General features: G+C 36.1%; 2 protein-coding genes across 2 annotated transcripts in view; both read left to right on the top strand.

Annotated features, from left to right (window-relative positions):
• Positions 1-6,304: 6,304 nt before the first annotated feature.
• LOC120223733 (olfactory receptor 4M1) lies at positions 6,305-15,125 on the top strand. The gene is made up of 2 exons (XM_039221955.1): positions 6,305-6,363; positions 14,159-15,125. The coding sequence occupies exon 2, from the start codon at positions 14,184-14,186 to the stop codon at positions 15,123-15,125; it is 942 nt and encodes a 313-aa protein (XP_039077886.1). The 5' UTR covers positions 6,305-6,363; positions 14,159-14,183.
• The window catches only part of LOC120223730 (olfactory receptor 4K2-like), a 60,814-nt gene continuing 52,229 nt past the window's right edge, over positions 14,193-22,777 (top strand). Inside the window, exon 1 of the mRNA XM_039221953.1 lies at positions 14,193-14,249. The gene's annotated coding sequence lies outside the window, so the exon portion shown is untranslated. The remainder of the gene's footprint in view (positions 14,250-22,777) is intronic.

Below are 22,777 nucleotides of genomic sequence, written 5' to 3'. Positions count from 1 at the left end.
CTTGTCAGAATTGCAAAATCAGAGAATTAGCTGACACCTTAAATCATCTGTAACTTAGTAATGATTTTAAGGAATAGTCCCTAAAATCAACTATCTTGTACTTTTCATTTAACCGGGAATAATTTGATACTCTTTTATTTTTCTATGTTTAGGTGGACTAAACTTAAAACTTTCCATGCTGTCAAGGTTTATCCTCTCTCTCTTGTAGAGTAGGAGAGTAAACACTCTGACTCAGTATCTCTTTAATTGCATTAGATCCCTTCAATTCAAATTAAGCTTTCTTAAACTGTAATTCAACCATGTAGAATGATGTTATGAGAGAAAGATCTCTGAGGAATCTGACCATTTCTCTTAAAAACAGAAGTGTAACTTCGCAGAAACTGCCTCCTTGTCTCCTACTCTCCCTCCCCTCTCTTCCTCCCACTTTCTTTCCTTCCTCCTTCCTCCCCCCTCCCCCCTCCCCCCCTTCCTTGCTTCCTTCTTTTTTCCTTTCCTAGGCTTTCCCCACAAATATCACATAATCTAGTAGGGGAAACAGAATCATAAAGAGATAATGATAATACAATATAAATATGCATACATAGAAATGCATACATAGAAATATACACTGCAGACAATTAAGAGGTTAGTGTAAATTCATAAACTGCCCAAAGGATGGTTTCTGTACAGGGGGAAAAAGGGGAACATTTTATATATTTTGTGTGGAGCAAATTTTTAAAGATCCTGTTGGAAAATTTGAATATTCTCTATCATCCTAGTAGTGCATTATTCTGAAACCTATCCTACTTTACTTTTGCAATACATAGAATAGATTAATTAAAGTAACTAAAATGAATTGACATTTGAACTATTGAAATGACTGACTCAAGGAGATGTATTATAAATATTTGGTTAAATTTATTTTCAGTTTTTGAAAGGGACAGAGTAGATTCTTTTTTGTTGTGTTAGTTGTCTTAGTAAGGTCACAGAATAGCTGGATGGTCTCAGTATTTCAGAAGAGCCAATTTTATTCTAAGGAAATTTTTAGATCTTGTTTGATGACTCATATCTTTCAAGAATTCTGTCCTGATTATTTTCATCCAACATCTATTTTCTGTGTGCCTTAAGTACAGCTCCATATAGTTTATATAATGGAATCAAATATTTCCCCCCAGTTTTATTCCCTCACTGGATTTTACCTCGTTTATTCAACTTATTAACAATATAAATAATGTATTTTACCTTTTTTCCACTCCCTACATATGACACAGAACTGGACTCACAATACCTATTTGTGACAGTCTTCCTGTTGTTACCCCAGTATCCATTGATCCTTTTTTCCCTTTAGTAACAGAGACTTGATGTTATTTATGGTGACCCCATTAAAATATTAAAATACCACCACTAACATTTTGTTGCATTTCCCTATAGTTATTTTTCATATTACCTTTCCTCTGTGAAAAAAGGATCATTCTATCTTTTTATTAGTACTTATTTAAAAAAATAATAAATACATTGAATTTATATTTAAAATTGTGGGCTACATTAATTTTCCTTTTTCCTACTAAGGTTTATTTTTTTTATTTTATTTTTTTTTACAAATAGTTTATTGTCAAATTAGTTTCCACACAAGACCCAGTGCTCATCCCCACAAGTGCCCTCCTCCATGCCCATCCCACCTCCCCCCCACATCCATCAGTCCTCAGTTTTTGTCAGCATTCAAGAGTCTCTCATGGTTTGCCTTTTCCTACTAAGATTTAAATAAAATGACAATAACACTGAAAGAGAAATAAGTTTCGACTCACAAATAGGATGGAAGTTGGATGCAGACAAAAGATTTCAACAGATGTTTGGAAAAGAGAAGACAAAGGTAGAGTAATTGATATGGCAGAGTAGAGAAGGCTAACATGAAAGTAGCAACTGAGAGGAATACTGAGGAGAAATAGGCAGATTTATCTCTCAGAATACCTGACATGTTTGAGATTCCAGGGCACCAGGTAAGGATGATGGTGGGGTTCAGGGCTAGTAACAGAAAGATTAAGAAAGGAATGATTCAGTCTCCCACCTTTTCTTTTCAGCCCTCACTCCCAGATGCTCACACAGGCATACACTTCACAAACAGAATGCTGACATCTTTGCATTAATAAATTAAACTATATTAGAGAAAAGTCTTTCACATTCTTCCTTTGGAGATCACAAATGGAATGGCTGCCTCTCTGCTAGAACCCTGATCAGAAGCCCACCAGTCAGTAAGCTCTGCTCTACTGATTTCTGCTTTTGGTCAAAGTTTTGGTGCCTCATTCTTTAATACATAAGGTAGTTGAAGTAAAAAGTAAGCCTTTAGGAAGGCCAAAGGGAATTTGGCGGAGTCAGAGATAGCACAAAAAAATTCACTTTAAAAACCACAGATATCTTTTTTTTTAAATGTTGCTTTATTTATTTTGAGAGAGCGCACACATGAGCAGGGAAGGGCAGAGGCAGGAGGAGAGAGAGAATCCCAAGCAGGGTCTGTACTGTCGGCAGAGAGCCCAACGTGGGGCACAATCTCACGAACTATGAGATCATGACCTGAGTCAAAACCAAGAGTCGGACGCTTAACCAACTGAGCCACCCAGGCACCTCCAAAACACTGAATATTAAAAATCAAGCCAAGAGGTAAAACATTCAACTCATATTTGTCCCAGGAGAACAGAGAAGACAAAGGGGAGGAATTTAAAAGAAACAATGAAAAGAAAACTCGTAGCAGGAAGATTCAATCAGGTGTGAAAGTAGAATAAAACACTTTCAGTCATGCAAAGACTTATAAAATTTATTCTATAAGTACACTTTCTTTGAAAGTATGGGAGGATGTGTCCCAGCAAAAACAACGAAGAGATAGTCTCAAGAAATCAATGCAGGGGTAGCCGAAAGCACTTTTTTTTTTCTAGGAGAGAGAGAGAGACAGCATGAGCATGGGAGGGTCAGAGAGAGAGGGAGTCACAGACTGAAACAGGCTCCAGGCTCTGAGCTGGCAGTCAGCACAGAGCCCGACGCGGGGCTCGAACCCACGAACCGTGAGATCATGACCTAAGTGAAAGTCAGACGCTTAACCAACTAAGCCACCCAGGCGCCCCCCCAAAAGCACTTTTAAGATAAAAGCTGTGCAGCAGGCATAGGGGGCAATAGAAATGGATGAAAGCAGAAGGAGAGAAGCCCCAGGAAGGGAGGCTTTGGAAAACAGAGACAGTGAGAATTTATATTATCTAAGATGATGATGGAGCATCTTAATTATAAAGGTATAGGCAATAGGATGGAACAAGTTGATGGGCTTAAGGATACATTTATAGAAAATTGTATCATTTAGCACCCTATCAGAGATCTGATGACACACTCAAGATAGGTCAATTTACAAAGAGAAATTCACAAAGGAACTGTCTACAAAATTGTAGATATGGAGGAGTCACATGGGACAGCATTCTAACCAGGGGTTGGAAGCAGTAGAGCTCTTAACACCTTTGTACCTGAAGGGAATGGCAGAGAGTAGATATGGAAGCTCCATAACTCCAAATTCCATAACTGGAAACCTATATCTCCCAATCTCTTTCACTTATTTTGCCAATCCCCAAAGCTTGCTTCCTTCTGGCAACCAATTAGATTGTTCCCTGTATTTATGGGTCAGTTAGTTAGTTAGTTAGTTGGTTTTTAGACTCCACGTGTAAGTAACATCACATGGTATTTGTCCTTCCTTATCTGACTTATTTCACTTAGCATAATACGCTCTAAATCCATCCATGTTGTACAAATGGCAAGATCTCGTTTTTGTTTTTTTTTTTTTTTTTATGGCTGAATAATATTCAATTGTAGCTATATACTACATTTTTTTTTTAACCCATTCATCTATCTGTGGACACTTGGGTTGCCTCCATATCTTAGCTATTGTAAATAATACTGCAATAAATATATGGGTGCACGTATCTTTTTGATATCCAGTATCAGAATTACTGGATCACATGGTATTTCTGTTTTTAATTTTTTGTTATGTCCATGCTGTTTTCCATAGTGACTGCACCCATCTACATTTCCATCAACAGTGGATAAAGTTTGTTTTTTCTCCATCCTTAACAATACTTGCTATTTCTCATCTTTTTGATTTTTAGCCGGTCTGACAGGTAAAGGTGATATCTCATTGTGGATTTGATTTTCACTTTCCTGATGGTTAGAGATGTTGAGCATTTCTTCATGTGTCTGCTGGCCAGTTGGAAAAGTGTCTATTCAGATCCTCTGCCCATTTGTAAATTGGATTATTTGTTATTATTATTATTTTTGATGTTGAGTTATATAAGTTCTTTATTTATTTTGGATATTAACTCCTTATTGGATATATCATTTGCAAATACCTTCTCCCATTCAGTAGGTTGCCTTTTTGCTCTGTAGACTTTTTCCTTTGCTTCGTTGAAACTTTTTATTTTGGTGTAGTTCTAATAGTTAATTTTTGCTTTTGTTTCTCTTGCCTGAGAAGACATATCTAGCAAAATGTTGCTATGGCTGATGTCAAAGAAATTACTGCCTCTTCAGGAGTTTTATAGTTTCAGCTGTCACATTTAGATTTTAAACCATATTGAGTTTATTTTAATGTATGGTATAAGAAAGTGGTCCAGTTTCATTCTTGTGCATGTACCTGTCCAGTCTTCCCAGCACCATTTGTTGAAGAGACAGTATTTTCCTTATTGTACATTCTTGCCTCCTTTGCCGTAGAGTAATTGATCGTATAAATGTGAGTTTATCTCAGGGCTCTCTATCTTGTTCCATTGATTTATGTGTCTATTTTTGTGCCAGTTCTGTACTGTCTTGATTAGTATCACTTTGTAGTACAAATTTAAATATGGCATTGTGATACCTCTAGCTTTGTTTTTCTTTCTCAAGATTTATTTGGCTATTCAGGATCTTTTGTGGTTCCATACATATTTTAGGATTTTTTTTCTAGTTGTGTGAAAAATCCTGTTGGTATTTTGAAAGGGATTACATTGAATCTGTAGATTTCTTTGGATAATAAGGCTATTTTAACATAAATTCTTCCAATCCATGAATATAGAATATCTTTCCATTTGTGTTGTCTTTAATTTCTTTGATCAGTGTTTTATAATTTTCAGAGTATCGTTCTTTAGCTGATTTGGTTAAGTTTATTTCTAGATATTTTATTTTTTTTTGACATGATTGTAAATGGGATAATTTAAAAAATTCTCTTTCTGCTATTTGTTATCAGTGTACATAAATGCAACCAATTTCTGAATATTAACTTTGTATCCTGCAACTTTATTAAAGGTAACTCAGTCATCCTCACTGTATAATATAAAGATAATTTTAGGAGGGAAAGTTTCTGAAAGGTAAGAGACGGAGATCAAGCTGATAGAATAAAATTGAGATAGAACCTAAAATTCATTCATTCATTCTTTCTTTTTTTCCTTTCCTTTCCTTTCCTTTCCTTTCCTTTCCTTTCCTTTCTCTTTCTTTTCTTTTCTTTTCTTTTCTTTTCTTTTCTTTTCTTTTCTTTTCTTTTCTTTTCTTTTCTTTTCTTTTCTTTCTTTCTTTCTTTCTTTCTTTCTTTCTTTCTTTCTTTCTTTCTTTCTTTTTCTTCTTTCTATTATCTATCTATCTATCTATCTATCATCTATCTATCTATCATCTATTCATGTATCTATCATCTACCTTACCTACCTAAAGTTTTCAGAGAACATTTCTAGGTGAGAAGTATAGACAAATGTTTGTCGATTCATAGATGGACATTAAATTATAGGTTGATTTAGGTAAATAGGAACAGTTCTTCTCTTGTTCATCATTATATGCCCTGTGCCTACTACAGTAACTGACATATAGTAGCTAAGCACATAAAGACATTGAATAAAAGTTAGAACTTTTAAGGAGTTATTACTTAAGATCTTTATTGCAAACATCAGGAAACTGTTCAAGGACTTCAGGTAGTATTAGATTTTGATAGATCTCCATTTTCCTAAGGTTCCAGCATCTCTAAGTGAATTGGAAATGCACATCATAGTTTAGAGGGCACATACCACATCATAACATTTTCTAGTTCTAACCTAGGGAAGTGAGCCATTTTCCTTACTTGTTCTGGAAATTTTAGATACTGTGTTTCTGTGTTCCTTGGATAAAGCACACTTTTAAATTATTCCCTCAGTGTTTTGATTCCTAACTGGCTGGCCCTGGCCTCCAGAGAATTTATTTTCTTAGTCACAATCCATGATGCTAGTTAGCTTATTGTTACATCAGGGAAGGAACTGATGATATATACCAAAATATAGAAACAAAGCTTTCTGTTGTGGATGGAGGAAGAGACACCTCTACCCTCTCTATAGTCCTTGACTACACGAAGACTGTCACTAGCAACTGGTAGGTGGAATAATGGTGTTATAATATTTACATACACCACTCTATTTTTTGAAACTATGAGGCAGATATAATAATAGGAATAATTATGTAAAATACTCAAAGAAAAGTGGTAAGAAGCAGAACCTTCTAGTAAGGAAAGGTGTTAGGGAAACATGGTGATCATATAGAGCTGGCCTTAACCATGGTGGACAAACGATTTCTTCTTTTGTTTCGTGTCGACAGGTGAGGTATTTTTTTATTTTTTATTTTTATTTATTTATTTAATTTAATTTTATTTTTTTCAGGTGAGGTATTTTTAAACCCAAGTCTGAACTGGATATTTAGAAGATGACTTGGTCACCTCATACTTAAAGAATGAAACATTCTTAAACAGTCTGAATCAGAGAAGGTTGCTCTGATTTATGGGTCTTCAGCGAGTGCCAAATCATAAAAATAACCTTCTAAAATTTTGAATCCTGTAAGGGCGCCTAGGTGGCTCAGTCGGTTAAGCATCTGACTTCGGCTCAGGTCATGATCCCACAGTTTGTGGGTAAAAGGCCCCACCGTCAGGCTCTGTGCTGACAGCTCAGAGCCTGGGGCCTGCTTCAGAATCTGTGTCTCTCTCTCTCTCTGACCCTCCCCTGCTCATGCTGTGTGCCTCTCTCTCTCTTTCTCAGAAATAAATAAAAATATTTTAAAAAAATAAAAAATAAATAAAATTTTGAATCTTGTTACTCCTGAAATGAAGTCAGGAAAAACTTCATTTATGATGGGTTCAGGATGATCTCTGAGAAGATGGGGGAGATGGGGCTTGACATGTCTCATTTTGAAGAGACTGGAGTTGATAGTCATGACAACTCTGGAAGTGAATATAGAAAAAACCTTAAAAGGAGACTTTCATCTGAAATTATTATGTTATAATAGGTATCTTAAAAATAGGATTCCAGAAAACAAAATCAGGAATCATGAAGTAGAATCAGAAAACACCAAATGGATTAATAAAACATTTAGATTGAGAAGTATTTGACATTATTCTTCTATAAAGTCATCAACTACTTTATTCACTTATTCATTCATTCATTCATTCATTCAATAAACATATCTTAATGACTGTATTGTGGCAGAAGCTATCTTAGGCACTAGATATATAAATGAGACATGCTTCATGTCCTCAAGGGGCTCAGAGTTCCAGTTACATTTTGACCAAAATACAAACTGAAAAACTACAGTGCAATGAGTAAAGATTTTTTGGAGATGTGAATAGAGTATTACTATGGGAGCCCAAATTTCTCTGGTGTTTGTTGGAAATTATTCAGAATTTCAGGCATTTTGAAAAAAAAAAGCATTCTGAGGCTAGTCAGAGGACTTAATAATAGTGATTTATCAACAATCACAAAGGATTATAGTCTGGGGAAAACAGGAAGAGATAGTAGTTTTTAGAAGTCAGATGTTCTTGACCTCTTCTCTAACTGTTTCTCAAATTTGGTCTTCTGGATCCAAGGAGAGTGGTTGGGGATAGAGTGGGGATAGAGAAGTACAAACAGACATTAAAAGGCAGTATTTTGGAAATTATATACGAGAATAATAGTTTCTCTATTGTACTTGATACTTTGCAAAGGAAATATAAATATAAGCATTATCATAATAATGACAATAATAATAGTAACTTAAGTATGAACTGTATCTTTCTGAGGTATTTTTCTGAGCTTTACATGCATTAGCTCATTAATCCTTACAATAAAAGCTATGAAGTTGGTACTATTACTATCTCCATCGCACTTATGGACACATTAAAAAAGAGAAGTGAGTGAGTTGCTCAAAATCACATAGCTAGTAACCAGTCGGCTATGATTAGAATCAAGCCACTTCTACTATGTATCTATTTTTATTTTATTTTATTATTTTATTTTATTTTATTTTATTTTATTTTATTATTTATTATTCATTTCTGAGAGAAAGAGACAGCATGAGCAGGGGAGGGTCAGAGAGAGAGGGAGACACAGAATCCGAAATAGGCTCCAGGCTCTGAGCTAGTTGTCAGCACAGAGCCCGATGTGGGGCTCCAACCGACGAACCATGAGGTCATGACCTGAGCCGAAGTCAGACGCTTAACTGACTGAGCCACCCAGGCGCCCCCATTACATATCTATTTTAAGAGAAATGCGTAAGTAGCAAATGATCCTCTCATATTGAAATAAGCCCTTCTCAGATCCTAATGTTTTCTTCTTGTTTAGTTTATTGTGGGCAACAAAGTAGGAAATCTAGATAATTACTACATTTTGGTATTCTTTGCTGTTGGTTAATTTGTGAGACTCAAGATCCCTGATCTCCACATACCCCTGTATGTGGTGAAGATGTTTTTGTATACTACCTCCTTCCTATCTTCCTTAATAAGATAGGTAAGTTTGATGTTTTAAGAATAGGGAAAATGAATTTATTTGTTTTATGTGTTGTGTATACTTACTATGATGATTAAAACACTGTCCCTCTAAACTGTCACCCACATTGTTCTTAATTTTATCTTCATAGAATCAGACAATTATACAGCTAGGTTTTTCATTAAGATTCTAGTTGAAATCCCTCATGTTGCTAGGAAGAAACTTCTGTAGAAGGAAGACGAATGACCTTCTTAAGGTCACACAGATTTTGTTAGCTAAGATATCATGGGAATCCAAGTGTCTTAATTCTTATTCAGAGCTCTTTATAGATACCTTTTAAATTGGAGTATGCATTGTACAAACATCCTACACTTTGCAAAATTCAACTCTTTATAAATATTTTGGAGAAATTAAAGGGATATGTAATATATATGTCTGTATGTGTATGTAACCTATGTCATAAAGGCAAAACAAAAGATTTCAAATAATGACTTTGTTTTTGTGATTCCTTATCCTACTATTCTAAAAATATCTTTTTTTGAATGATTCACTTTAACATGGATCATACTGAGGTAGAGTACTCCTTAAAATTAAACTCCACATGTCTATTTTCTAAAAATCTAGTACCTTCCTGTTGTGTTTGCCTAGAGCCTCCCTTCCTCACTCGACCTTCGTCCCTATTTCTCAGGATTTTCTTTGCTCTGTTCCCTAGCTCAGTAAGGCTAAAGCTCTTCTACACAGCCTTCACCATAGTCCCATGATCAGTTGGTTTGAAAGGCCAAAGTATTTCTCTTCTTTGGGGAAGAATTTTCAATAATCATCATGAATCTGTTTGTGAACATTTTTATTTTATAAAACTTTTTTGTTTTTTCATCTAAATGAATACTCACTGGTAGCAATGTGATACATAAAGATGGACTGTTTTAATCCTCAGAAGAAATACAGAACTAATAGCTTCCTCTTTCTCTTACAGCTTTTGTCCACATAATCAATACACCATTTATTTTTCTTCCATTTTCCCAGCCTCTCAGTTTCAGCTTACTCCTTCTACCTGATGTTATTGAAGCAGAGTCTGAAAGCAGTTCTTACAGTTGTGAGCTTTTGGTTTTTGGGAGTGGTTAGGATGAGTGACTTTTACTCTGGGAGACACTGGCTTCTTCATTCACATCTTCATCTAAGGAAAGAGAATCTACAGTGGTCATAGATGATGGCTAATATTTTATTTATTTTTTTAAATATTTTTATTTATTTCTAGGAGAGAGAGATAGCGTGAGCAGGGGAAGGTCAGAGAGAGAGGGAGATACAGACTCTGAAATAGGCTCCAGGCTCTGAGCTGGCAGTCAGCACAGAGCCCGACGCGGGGCTCGAACCCACGAACCGCGAGATCATGACCTAAGCGAAAGTCGGACGCTTAACCAACTAAGCCACCCAGGCGCCCCGATGGCTAATATTTTAAAAATGCTTCTTGTATGAAGTTACATAACCACATAGCTCTTGAATCGTTTAATCTTTTACTATTTCAGGATCTATGTGATAGCCTCCCTAATTCCTCAAGGTCTCTACTGGCAAGATATCTATTTTCTGTGTGATTACTGAGAGCTTGGCTAGACAAATGGATGCACACAGCATTTTTGGTAAGGAAGTTCTGTACAGATTCTTAGTTTTCCCCAAGGTATTTGTTCCCTTGAGGAGAGTTCACAGTTCATTCACCTGTAGGGAGAGCCTCTGTATTTCTAGATATCTCTATAGTCATCCTCTAGATAGTATATCCCTGAAGATTAAGTACAGAATGGGAATTCGCTAGATGTTAAAAGAGGAGCATGCTTTTTAAGAATCCACATATAAGTGAGGTCATGCAGTATTTCTTTGCCTGGCTTATTTCATCCAGCATAACATCCTCCAGGTTTATCCACATTGTTGTAAATGTTAGGCTTTCTCTCTCTTTTTTAAGGAAAGAAGTATATATATTATTATATCACAATTTCTTAGGCCATGTGAGAGTAGAATGGTTGTTACTAGGGACAGAGAGGTGGGGGAAAATAGACCTTGGTCAAAAACAATTTTGCAGTTATGTAGGATGAATGAATAAGTCTAGAGATCTCATGTACAGAATGATGACTATTATTAATAATACTCTATTGAGTACTGAAAATTTGCTAAGAGAGTAATTTTCAGGTGTTCTTGTCACTGAAAAAAATGGTAACTGTGTGAAGAGATTATATTAACTTGAGGATAGTACTCATTTTACTATGAATTTGTATATCAGATTGCTGTGTTGTACACTCTAAATATATACATTTTTTATTAAAAGAGAATGAAAAGAGGAGAGGACTTGTATCGAGAAACTTAGGAGGCATAGGTGTAAGCAGGATGAAGCAAAACTTGCTTGACCAAGCAACACAGCTGCTCTAAGAATAAGCAGTGGCTTGGAATAACTATTTCCTAAATGGCAGCCTAGGAAGGAAATGCCCTATCTCAGGTTTCATAGGTGGCTTAGCTCCCTCCACAATTTCTACAGACATGAGTGTGGACAGAGCATTCCTAAATATATATGGCAGATTCATTCAAATTTTATTAAAAACCTAAATGTGCTGGATGAACCTCATTTTTGACACAGAAGATATAAGGATACATTTGTAAATAGTTTGTCATTATGGTGCTCAAATTCCAACTGACTTTGGTAGCAGGGCAATAACAACATACAATTCAACATTAAATCTTGCCAGTTGCATCTCCTAAGTATTTTCTTTTTCTTTTTCTTTTTTTTTAAATGTTTTATTTATTTCTAGGAGAGAGAGAGAGAGAGAGAGACAGCGTGAGCAGGGGAGGGTCAGAGAGAGAGGGAGTCACAGACTGAAACAGGCTCTAGGCTCTGAGCTGGCAGTCAGCACAGAGCCCGATGCGGGGCTCGAACCCACGAACCGCGTGATCATGACCCAAGCGAAAGTCGGACGCTTAACCGACTAAGCCACCCAGGCGCCCCTCTCCTAAGTATTTTCTAAAGAAAACACTTTATTGTGCTTAATATCTGTTGCTTTATCTGTAGCTTAAGCCACACCTAATCCTATTTCAATTTATTTGCAAAGTGGCAGGGGTGATATTTCTAAATCACAAATCTTGTTAAGTGATTGTCTAGATTTTATTCTAAAATATATTGGAAGCTGTTAAAATATAATTTTCTTTTTATAAACCATAATTCTTGGTCCTTTGGCTATCTCGATTCTATTTTTGTTCTTCAGTAAGTTGCAGGTCTCCCATAGTTCCTAGAAACTCTTCCCTGTCACAAGCCTTTTGATTTGTTCCCTCTTACTAAAATGCTTTTCTCCTGTTTTCAAAGTTAGTAGAAACGTCGCTAGTTCAAAGAGGCTTTTCTAAAACAGCCATCACCACCACCACCATGTGCCTACCATTTATTCTCTATCATAGTCCCTTTTTACTTCCCTCTTGTCTCTTATCAATAGTGGTAATTATTTGTTTTGATTATTTATAGTTCACTTATTTACTTATTGCTTGTTTACTAATTTGTTGTCTGTCTATATTCTAAAATGGAAGTTCAGTGAGGCAGAAACCAAATCTTCTTGTTCATTGTTATATCCTCAGCAGTTAGCACATAGAAGATAGTCCCTAAATAGTTGTTGAATAAACAGATGAGTAATGAGTAATTTATAGAAGTGACACAGAAGCTATATGTTTTGGGTTAGAGCTTTTTTTGAATGTTTTATTCATTTCTGAGAGAGAGAGAGAGAGGGAGGGAGGGAGGGAGAGGCAGGCAGCGTGAGCAGGAGAGGGTCAGAGAGAGAGGGAGACAAAGAATCCGAAGCAGGCTCCAGGCTCTGAGCCAGCTGTCAGCACAGAGCCCGACATGGGCCTTGAACCCATGAACCGTGAGAGCATGACCTGAGTCGAAGTCGTTTGCTCAACCGACTGAGCCACCCAAGTGCCTCTGGGTTAGAACTTTCAGTATCATGTGTAAAGTTTTATGGAGGTAAAACCTGGTGAGGGTAAATATAGTAAAACCATTGCTTTCTGGATTCCTAGGAAATATGTCAGTCTGGATAACCATGCTTTTAAGAAAGTTGAGGACTTAAAAGTGGCAGCATTATCTTTCTTTTGATTAAAAATCTTCCAAACTGAATTTTAAATTTCACTGTCTTACTAAACATGATTAATTAGCTCACTAAGGCCAATCTTGGGCTATTCATGAGTGTGGGTATATTTATCCTTTTACTAAAAAGTCCCACAATGCTGAGCTTGCTGACTGTTTTTGTTTTCTGCCTTTTGTGTCAGATTGCTGGCAAATACTGGTCTTTTCTCGGTATGTTTACTTGTAGTGAACCATCCCTTCTTTATGAATGCTTTTATAACATATTAGATCTGAAAGTCATATGTCTATGGTCATTAAAATTATGCACAAATTGAGTAGGTAGCTTCCAGGGAAGAGACACTGGTTTACTTCAGTCAATAGGATACATAAGTTATTATAAAATAATATATCAGTTGAACAGAAGCAACTCTTTGGTATTGGTTGTTGGCTATAAGAAATACTTTGATGGGCAGTTTTTATATTACTTAGAAGAGGAAGCATATTTGGTAAAGTGAATGATTATCTTATTTTTATTTGACAGGTTTTGTTTTATCTAATACTAGTAGGTTCAAGACTAGGCTATGAGTAAAATTTTAGCAATAATCTTATTCCCACCATCATCTTGAAATGACAGAATGGGTCAGCTTGGGTAGCAAGCAGACCCATTTATTAGATCATTATATCATCTTCCTGTCTTCCTGGGGCATTGGATAAAATATTCATGGTTAGTGCAGTAATCATAGACCAGAGAATTATCATCTATGGCCATGCATTGTTGTATATTGGGGCTGCTTACCTATTATCAAGAATTAAGCTATATAGGCTTTGGTTAAGGAAGAAATGTCCATTCACTACACATGAAGCCCTGGGATCTTTTTGAAAGATTAAAAATAAAATACTGCCAGAACAGTGTACCTGATACTAGACAAGTAAGTTTCCAAGTTGGCTAGATTTCTCAACAACAACAAAAAATCTAGAAATAACAGCTGCTTTTCTTATGACCAGCCTACAATTTGGCTTACCTCATTAGTAGCTGTACGTATTTTTTATAAAGATAGATGTATGGGGAAAGAATTAGTGCACTGCTGAATTTCATAAAAAATAGAAATTAATAACATTAATAGATTGGGATTTTGGTTTCTGATATGTGACACACTTCATATGGTTTCAGTGTTTCTAATTTTCAGGTCATCATTTACTTTTTCCCTATTTTGGTTTATCATACATCAAATGGGACAATCAAATGCATCTTAATACAATCTCTTAATGATAGAGGCCAATCTGATGATTTCAAAAGCAGTAAATGAATCTAGTTAAATGTTTGGAATAATTGTAATTTCTTTATTTCTTATAGCCTTTTATTTTTAAAAATTGAAGAAATGGAACCTGCAAATTATACCAAGGTGACAGAATTTGTTCTCACTGGTCTATCCCAGACTCGAGAGGTACAACTAGTCCTATTTGTTATATTTCTATCCTTCTATTTGTTCATCCTTCCAGGAAATATTCTTATTATTTGCACCATCAGGCTTGACCCTCAGTTGACCTCACCCATGTATTTCCTGTTGGCTAATCTGGCCTTCCTTGACATTTGGTACTCCTCCATCACAGCCCCTAAAATGCTCGTAGACTTCTTTGTGGAAAGGAAGAGAATTTCCTTTGGTGGGTGCATTGCGCAGCTCTTTTTCTTGCACTTTGTTGGAGCCTCAGAGATGTTCCTTCTCACAGTAATGGCCTTTGACCGCTATGCTGCTATCTGCCGTCCTCTCCACTATGCTACTATCATGAATCGACGTCTCTGCAGTATCCTGGTGGCTCTTTCCTGGTTGGGGGGATTTATTCATTCTATAATACAAGTGGCTCTCATTGTTCGACTTCCCTTCTGTGGGCCCAATGAGTTAGACAGTTACTTCTGTGACATCACGCAGGTTGTCCGGATTGCTTGTGCCAACACCTTCCCAGAGGAATTGGTGATGATTTTTAGCAGTGGTCTGATCTCTGTGGTATGTTTCATTGCTCTCTTAATGTCCTATGCCTTCCTCCTGGCCATGCTTAAGAAACATTCAGGCTCAGGTGAGAGTACCAGCCGGGCCATGTCCACCTGCTATTCCCACATCACCATTGTGGTGTTTATGTTTGGGCCATCCATCTACATTTATGCTCGCCCATTTGACTCTTTTTCCCTAGATAAAGTGGTGTCTGTGTTCCATACTGTGATATTTCCTTTACTTAATCCCATTATCTATACCTTGCGAAATAAGGAAGTAAAGACAGCCATGAGGAAGTTGGTCAACAGATATATTTTATGTAAAGAGAAATGAAAGATAAGTGGCACATTCTATAATCTTTCTGAAGGTCATCGTCCTAAAGTAGGAAGCATCTGTAACAGTAATAATACTGCTTTTTATCTGAGTTCTTAAATTCCTACCAGATTTTTTCCCCTGTATTCACTGAAAAAACAAATTAAGATGGAAATAAGTTTACTCACACCCTCCTGGAAACTGACAGCACATCACCATTAGAAGTTAAGATATATGATGGTCTGCTAAATACTTATTTTTACTAATTGTTTATTGAGTGAGTATTCTGGAAAATCTTTGGCTGTGAGGAGAATGCATGTTGAGAAATAATAAAATAAGACCTGGGAGACATGTCCTCTATGAATATGAAGAAATAAGTGGCTAGCATATGAATGTGAGTAGCTTCAAGTGACCAAATTAAATATTGTTGCCATGACTCAGTCTTAGCCCATTGGGATGGTGTTTGGTAACCCACCTTCCTGAGACTAGAAAAGTAGATTATTTTGTTCTTTATCTTTATGTATTCCAAGAATTCATGATGGAAACTGAGGATTCATTTATACAAGCTGTTTTAACTCATTTCAGGTGGCAGCCACTCAACAGTATTGGTGACAGAACTCAAGATTTTGTCACATCCTACAAGCAATTTTTATGAATTCATAGCTGAGTTTGGTTACTATGTGAGACCATGAGACCCCCCCCCCCTCTTTCCAGAGGAAGTCTCCAGCCAAGTAATGTTTTATAGCTAGTGTCTACTTACATCCTCCAGTCTGAAAGCAGACTTAGAGGAAAGGGATTCTAGTCTGACTAGAATTGACAGACATCTAGCTGTGTTATTTTAAAAAGATTATTATATGCTTTGCCATTTCTGTGTGTTTTCTGTATTTGTTAATTCTGCTTCTCATCTTAGAATTAGTTTAGTAGGATGCTGCTTTTGTTAGCCCTATAATTCAGAGTTCTTTCCCATTAAACCATTTTTTTAGTACATATGGAAAAGGCCTAGATGTACTGGTTTTCATAATCTTTTGGTGATTTATTTATTAGAGACCAATTTACTATTCCCTGACACTAAGAACCCAATTATTACTAACTGTGCTTCAGTGTATAAAATATAGATTAGAATATTTGAGTTCATACAAATTCATTTACTTAAATTAACTTTTTAATTCCAAAACTCGTGTTCTATCCCTAAAAGAGCACTTTATGTGTTGTGAGCTCTAGTTTTATATTTTCTTTGATAGCAGTATATGACTAGCTTCAAGAATGAAAATATATAAATGAATGATGAAAATGATGAAAACATCAGGTACACACGATGGTGCATAAAGTTTATTCTTTGCCGTGGGAAGTTTTCTATATGATGACCCTTTCATCTTCAAAACTACAGGGACTTCTCTTCTAAGAACCCAAATATACTGATGGAAATTATGGTACCTGAATTTTGAGTTGACTTCTCATTGCCTGGAAATGAATAAAATAGTAGACTTCTCTATTATTTTACAACAGGGCAGGAAGAAACCATCTAACATACAAAAGATATGTACATACACAATAAAAACAATTTATGTTTCTAGATTTTATGTTTCCTTATTGTTATTTCTCTATATCTGAACCAGCCAGACTTGGATTCATTTTGTCACTTATTCTTCATTTAGCTAGGATTAATGTTTTTGGGGAAAAGACTACTGACTCAATATGCTCTTCAAACATTATTATACTACTACTACTGAAGGATATTTGTTGAAAATATTGAAGCTAGGAATAAGAAGAAAAGATATCAAACTTAGTGTAATGAAGATATTAACAGTATCTCAATATTAATAAGATGGACTGTACTGTTACAGCTGGCAAAAAAATTCTTTATTATCCAAACAAAAATAAAGTTCTTCTGTTTTATAATTAATAAAATATATTCTTTAAAAATTAAAAATATATGAACATGTAAGTAGAAAAACACACATTACTGCAAAGTTTGTGAAGTTTCACCCACCCATCTCAATTGGAAGCAGGCCAGTTAGCCTGCCTACATTTCTACAAAACATAATAAGCTAACATTAAATGAAGGTGAGATGCACCAGAAGTCTTCAGACAAGTGAGTGTAAAACTCAGATTTTATACCTAGCAAAACTGACATTTAATTTAAAAGGTTACTACTACCAACAGTTTTAAGCATTAAACAAAATTCTGGGAATGTGGTTTTTAGGAACTTCTTGATGAAACTATCAGAATAAATTTCAGTCATGAAGACCAAAGAACTAGGACAGAAGGATGGGTACTGAATATTAAATAGATTAAACTATATCTAAGACTGAAACTAATGTGGCAATTTGCATGATCAAATAGTATGAAATGCCACATGCCTCATAAGGCAGAAATGATAGAGCTGCATTCCGTTTCCATCTAGGGGCACATTAGAGAGCTTTACTGAACCTGTCACTAAAAACAAATACACATGTTGGATAAACATATTTTGAAATCTTTTGATTAGTGGAAAAAAAAGACAGTATAAGACTATTAAGAATCTAGAAATCAAATGAAATTGGGAACCCAGAGAAATAAATGGTGAATAAAAATCAGCTTTTATTGTGAAAACTTGTGCTCTGTTTTTAAAGCCAGAGTTTGTGTGGTAGGGACAGAGATGGATAGGAGACAAAGCCCAGGGCTCACACAAGGAAATATTGCACAACAAGCTGAGATCTCAAAGGATATATTCTCAGGATAGTGGTAAAATAGAGTTTGTTTGTTTTTTTGTAAATCACCACCCAAAAGGCTAAAAAGAGAAAAAAGAATTATGAACTATAAATGGGATCACATATTTTTTGAGTTTGGGTTTATACTGAGTAGTCTGAATCACTGCTAGCTGATAATTTTAGTTAAAGTTTCTGTTTTCAGAGTCGTAATCCCTCCTGATAGAAGAAAATACAAATACCGTATGGAGGATGCTGCCATTATTCCAAGACTTTAAAAGTATTCTACAGATAAGAAATAAGATTATACAGTCTGACATCAATGGGCACATAAAAAAGCAAGGCTCTGTGAGTGAGAGCCAGAACAACAGGAAGAAGACTCAAAAGCAGAAAAAAGAAACTACAGAATATAAATTGAATATATTTAGTATTTTTCAAGAAATAGAAAAAAGTTTGGAAATATGAAAAATGATACTATAAAAACAAGTAGGAAAATTATATGAAAAACAAAGAAACTTAGATTCAGTTTAAAAATTCCATAGATATCTGAATGCAAATTAGACACATTCAGAGAAGAAATATGAATCTAGAATATAGAGCTGAGTAAATTACCAACATTGCAGGACAGAAGCCAAATGGGATAGAAAGGATGAAAGAAATGGTAAGAGACATTGAGAACTAAATGAAAGTTCAGAGTTTCCAGAGAAGAGGGTAGACAAAATGTGGCAGAGGCTATTTTGAAGACATAAGTCTGAAAAATTTCAAAAGCTAACAAAAGACACCAATCTATACACTCAAGGATCCCACCGAAATATTAGTAGGATATATTTTTAAAAATTCCTGTTGAGACACATCATAAAATCCATAAAGACAACTGAGCAGATGTTGAAAGTATCTGAATAGAAAAGCAGAAATTACCCTCAAGGGAAAGGTAGTTAACAACAGACTGCTTTAACAGCAAAAATGTAAACCAATGAAGAGTTATATTTAATGTTCAGAGATAAAATAATCATCAACTCTGTGAGAATAAAAAATAATCCTTAGAATAATACAAACAAAGCTTGCTGCTAGCAGACAATCAACTAAGAGGAATTTCATAGGATACTTGAAATAAGAAAGTGATCCCAGCTGGGAGATTTGAGATGACAGAAAAAGAATAGCAAGTATGTGGTAAATCTAAACAAACATCTACTGTATTTAACTACCAACAGCAACAAACACACGTCTGAAGTTTAGAAAAACAAAGAACTAAAGTTCATGGAAATAACATTTACATAAGTCAAGAGTTGTGTAATTGGACTTAAATGTCTTTGTATTTTTCAGGAAGATGGTGAAGATACTAATTTACTTTTTTAAAAAAAATTTTTAATGTTTTACTTATTTCTGAGAGAGAAATTGTGAACAGGGGAGGGTCAGAGAGAGAGGGAGATAGAATCTGAAACAGACTCCAGGCTCTGAACTGGCAGTCAGCACAAAGACCAACATGGCTCGAACCCACAAACCATGAGATCATGACCTGAGCCGAAGTCAGACGCTTAACCAACTGAACCACCCAGGTGCCCCTGATTTACTTTGTTTTTTAATACTTAAGATTTTTAAATTTTATTTTCATTTTAACTTTTTTAGTTTAATTATTTTTTAATTTACATCCAAGTTAGTTAACATTTTGTGCAAAAATGATTTCAGGAGTAGATTCCTTAATGCCCCTTACCCCATTTAGCCCATCCCCCCTTCCACAACCCCCCCCAGCAACCCTCTGTTTGTTCTCCATATCTAAGAGTCTCTTATGTTTTATCTCCCTTCCTACTTTTATATTAATTTTGCTTCCCTTCCCTTATGTTTATCTGTTTTGTATCTTAAAGTTCTCATATGAGTGAAATCACATGATAATTTCTCTAATTTCACTTAGCATAAAACCCTCTAGTTCCATCCATGTAGTTGCAAATGATAAGATTTCATTCTTTTTGATTGCCAAGTAATACTCCATTGTCTCTCTCTCTCTCTCTCTATATATATATATATATACCACCTCTTCTTTATGCATTCATCCATCAATGGACATTTGAGCTCTTTCCATACTATTGTTGATAGCGCTGCTTTAAACATTGGGGCATATGTGCCCCTGCGAAACAGCATACCTGTATCCCCTGGAAAAATACCTAGTAGTGCAATTGCTGGGTCATAAGGTAATTCTAGTTTTAATTTTTTTTTGAGGAAATTCCACACTGTTTTCCAGAGTAGCTGCATAGTTTGCATTCCCACCAGCAGTGCAAAAGAAATCTTCTTTCTCTGCATCCTCACCAACATCTGTTGTTGCCTGAGTTGTTAATGTTAGCTATTCTGACATGTGTGAGGTGGTATCTCATTGTGGTTTTGATTTATATTTCCCTGATGATGAGTGATGTTGAGCATTTTTTCATGTTGTTGGTTGGCTATTTGGATGTCTTCTTTGGATAGGTGTCTATTCATGTATTTTGCCCATTTCTTCACTGGATTATTAGATTTTTTGGGGGGTGTTGAGTTAAGTTCTCTGTAGATTTTGGATATTAATCTTTTATCTGATATGTCGTTTGCAAAAATCTTCTCCCATTCTGTTTGTTGCCTTGAGTAAGAAGTTGCTGCGGCCAAGATAAAAGAGGCTTTTGCCTGCTTTCTCCTTGAGGATTTTTATTTTAATTTATTTTATTTTATTATTATTATTTTTTTACAAATAGTTTATTGCCAGGTTGGTTTCCATATAACACCCAGTGCTCATCCCCACACGTGCCCTCCTCCATGCCCATCTCCCCCTTCCTCCTCTACACCCATCAGTCCTCAGTTTGTTCTCAGTATTCAAGAGTCTTTCATGGTTTGCCTTTCTCCCTCTCCCCCACTATTTCCCCCTCTTCTCCCCCTTGGTCCTCCGTTAAGTTCCTCCTAATCCTCCTATACGTGCAAACATATGGTATTTGTCCTTCTCTGCCTGACTTATTTCGCTCAGCATAACACCCTCAAGGTCCATCCATGTTGCTACACATGGCCAGATTTCATTGTTTCTCATTGCCATGTAGTATTCCATTGTATAGATGAACCACATCTTCTTGATCCATTTGTCATTTGATGGACACTTAGGCTCTTTCCACGTTTTGGCTATTGTGGAGAGTGCTGCTATGAACATTGGTGTACATGTGCCCCTATGTATCAGCACTCCTGTATCCCTTGGGTAAATTCCTAGCAGTGCTATTGCTGGGTCATAGGGGAGTTCTATTGTTAATTTTTTGAGGAACCTCCACACCATTTTCCAGAGGGGCTGCACCAGTTCACATTCCACCAACAGTGTAGGAGGGTGCCCATTTCTCCACATCCTTGCCAGCATCTAGAGTCCTCTGATTTGTTCATTTTAGCCACTCTGGCTGGTGTGAGGTGGTATCCCTCTGTGGTTTTGATTTGTATTTCCCTGATGATGAGGAATGCTGAGCATCGTTTCATGTGTCTATTGGCTATCTGGATGTCCTCTTTGGAGAAGTGTCTGTTCATGTCTTCTGCCCATTTCTGCACTGGGTTGTTTGTTTTTCGGGTGTGAAGTTTGGTGAGTTCCTTATAGATAAAGGATATTAACCTTTTATCTGATATGTCATTTGCAACTGTCTTTTCCCATTCCGTTGGTTGCCTGTTAGTTTTATGGATTGTTTCCTTTGCCGTGCAGAAGCTTTTAATCTTGATGAGGTCCCAATAGTTCATTTTTGCTCTTGATTCCCTTGCCTTTGGGGATGTGTCAAGTAAGAAATGGCTGCGGTTGAGGTCAAGGAGGTTGTTTCCTGCTTTCTCCTCTAGGGTGTTGATGGTTTCCTGTCTCACATTCAGGTCCTTTATCCATTTTGAGTTTATTTTTGTGTATGGTGTGAGAAAGTGTTATTAGATTTATTCTTAGATATATTATTATTTTTGTTACTTTAAGCACTATCTTTCTAATATAATACTTTTGACCCTCGAACAACACAGGTTTATACCATGCAGGTCCACTTTTACATGGACTTTTTTTGATACAGTATGGTACTGTAAATCTATGTTCTCTTCCTTATGGCCTTTTAAATAAAATTTTGTTTTCTCTAGCTACTTTCTTGTCATAATATAATGCATAATACACATTACATACAAAACATATGTTCATCGACTATTTATGTCATTGGTAAGGCTTCCAGTCAACAATTGGTTATTAATAGTTAAAATTTGGGGGAGTTAGAGGTTATACACGGAGAATCAACTGCATAGGAGGTGGCACCCCTATCCACCATGTTATTCAAGGGTCAACTGTATTTTCAAGTTGTTAATTGCTAGTTATACAAAAATTGCTAGTTATACAAAAAACACCCAGTTTTTATAAATTGATCTTCTATCCAGTAAACATGCTGAACAGGCTTATTCTAATATTTTAACTGCAGATAATAAGGTCTGTGAATAAGGTTTTATCATCAGTGGATAAGGTCAGCTTTGTTTCTTCCTTTCCAGTCCTTATAGCTTGTATTCCTTCATCTTCATATCACTAGGTTACCCCCCAACCCTGCAATGCTGATGGTCTTGAATTTTCTTGCCCACCATTCTGAGCGTGTTGTTGTCTATATGATGATGTATATGAACTCTGCTGAACCCAGTTGAGCCACTGGTTGGCACCCACTTCTTGTTGGCATCATCAAAAACCGTCACAGCAGTTCTTGCCTGACAGATACTCTATTCACCGGTGTCATGGTGCCGGTGCCCAGGCATGTGGACTTAGAGGCTGGGTGGGCCACAAGTAGGGCCTTTCCTCCCAGTGCTATACCATGTCCACCACACAAAGTAGTGGTGACACAGTGGAGGCGGAGGCGGAGAAAGGCCATGACTTCCATGGCAGAGGAGGGCTGGCTCTACCTCCTGCAGCCTGGGAGGGTTAAGCCTTCAAGAGCCAAGGCTGTTTGTTTCATTTTTAAATAAATAACTTTCTTTTACTTCTTTTTTGGAAAAATATGC

Source organism: Hyaena hyaena, unplaced genomic scaffold (genome assembly GCF_003009895.1).
Source record: "Hyaena hyaena isolate Hyena2069 unplaced genomic scaffold, ASM300989v1 scaffold_1042, whole genome shotgun sequence".
In the NCBI taxonomy this organism is placed as follows: domain Eukaryota; kingdom Metazoa; phylum Chordata; class Mammalia; order Carnivora; family Hyaenidae; genus Hyaena; species Hyaena hyaena.
The sequence above is the reverse complement of the archived record's forward strand: the minus strand, read 5'-3'. Positions and strand labels throughout refer to the sequence as shown.

Bases quoted from the DNA above. Each gene is read 5' to 3' on its own strand.
- LOC120223733 (XM_039221955.1), top strand. From the start codon at position 14,184: ATGGAACCTGCAAATTATACCAAGGTGACAGAATTTGTTCTCACTGGT.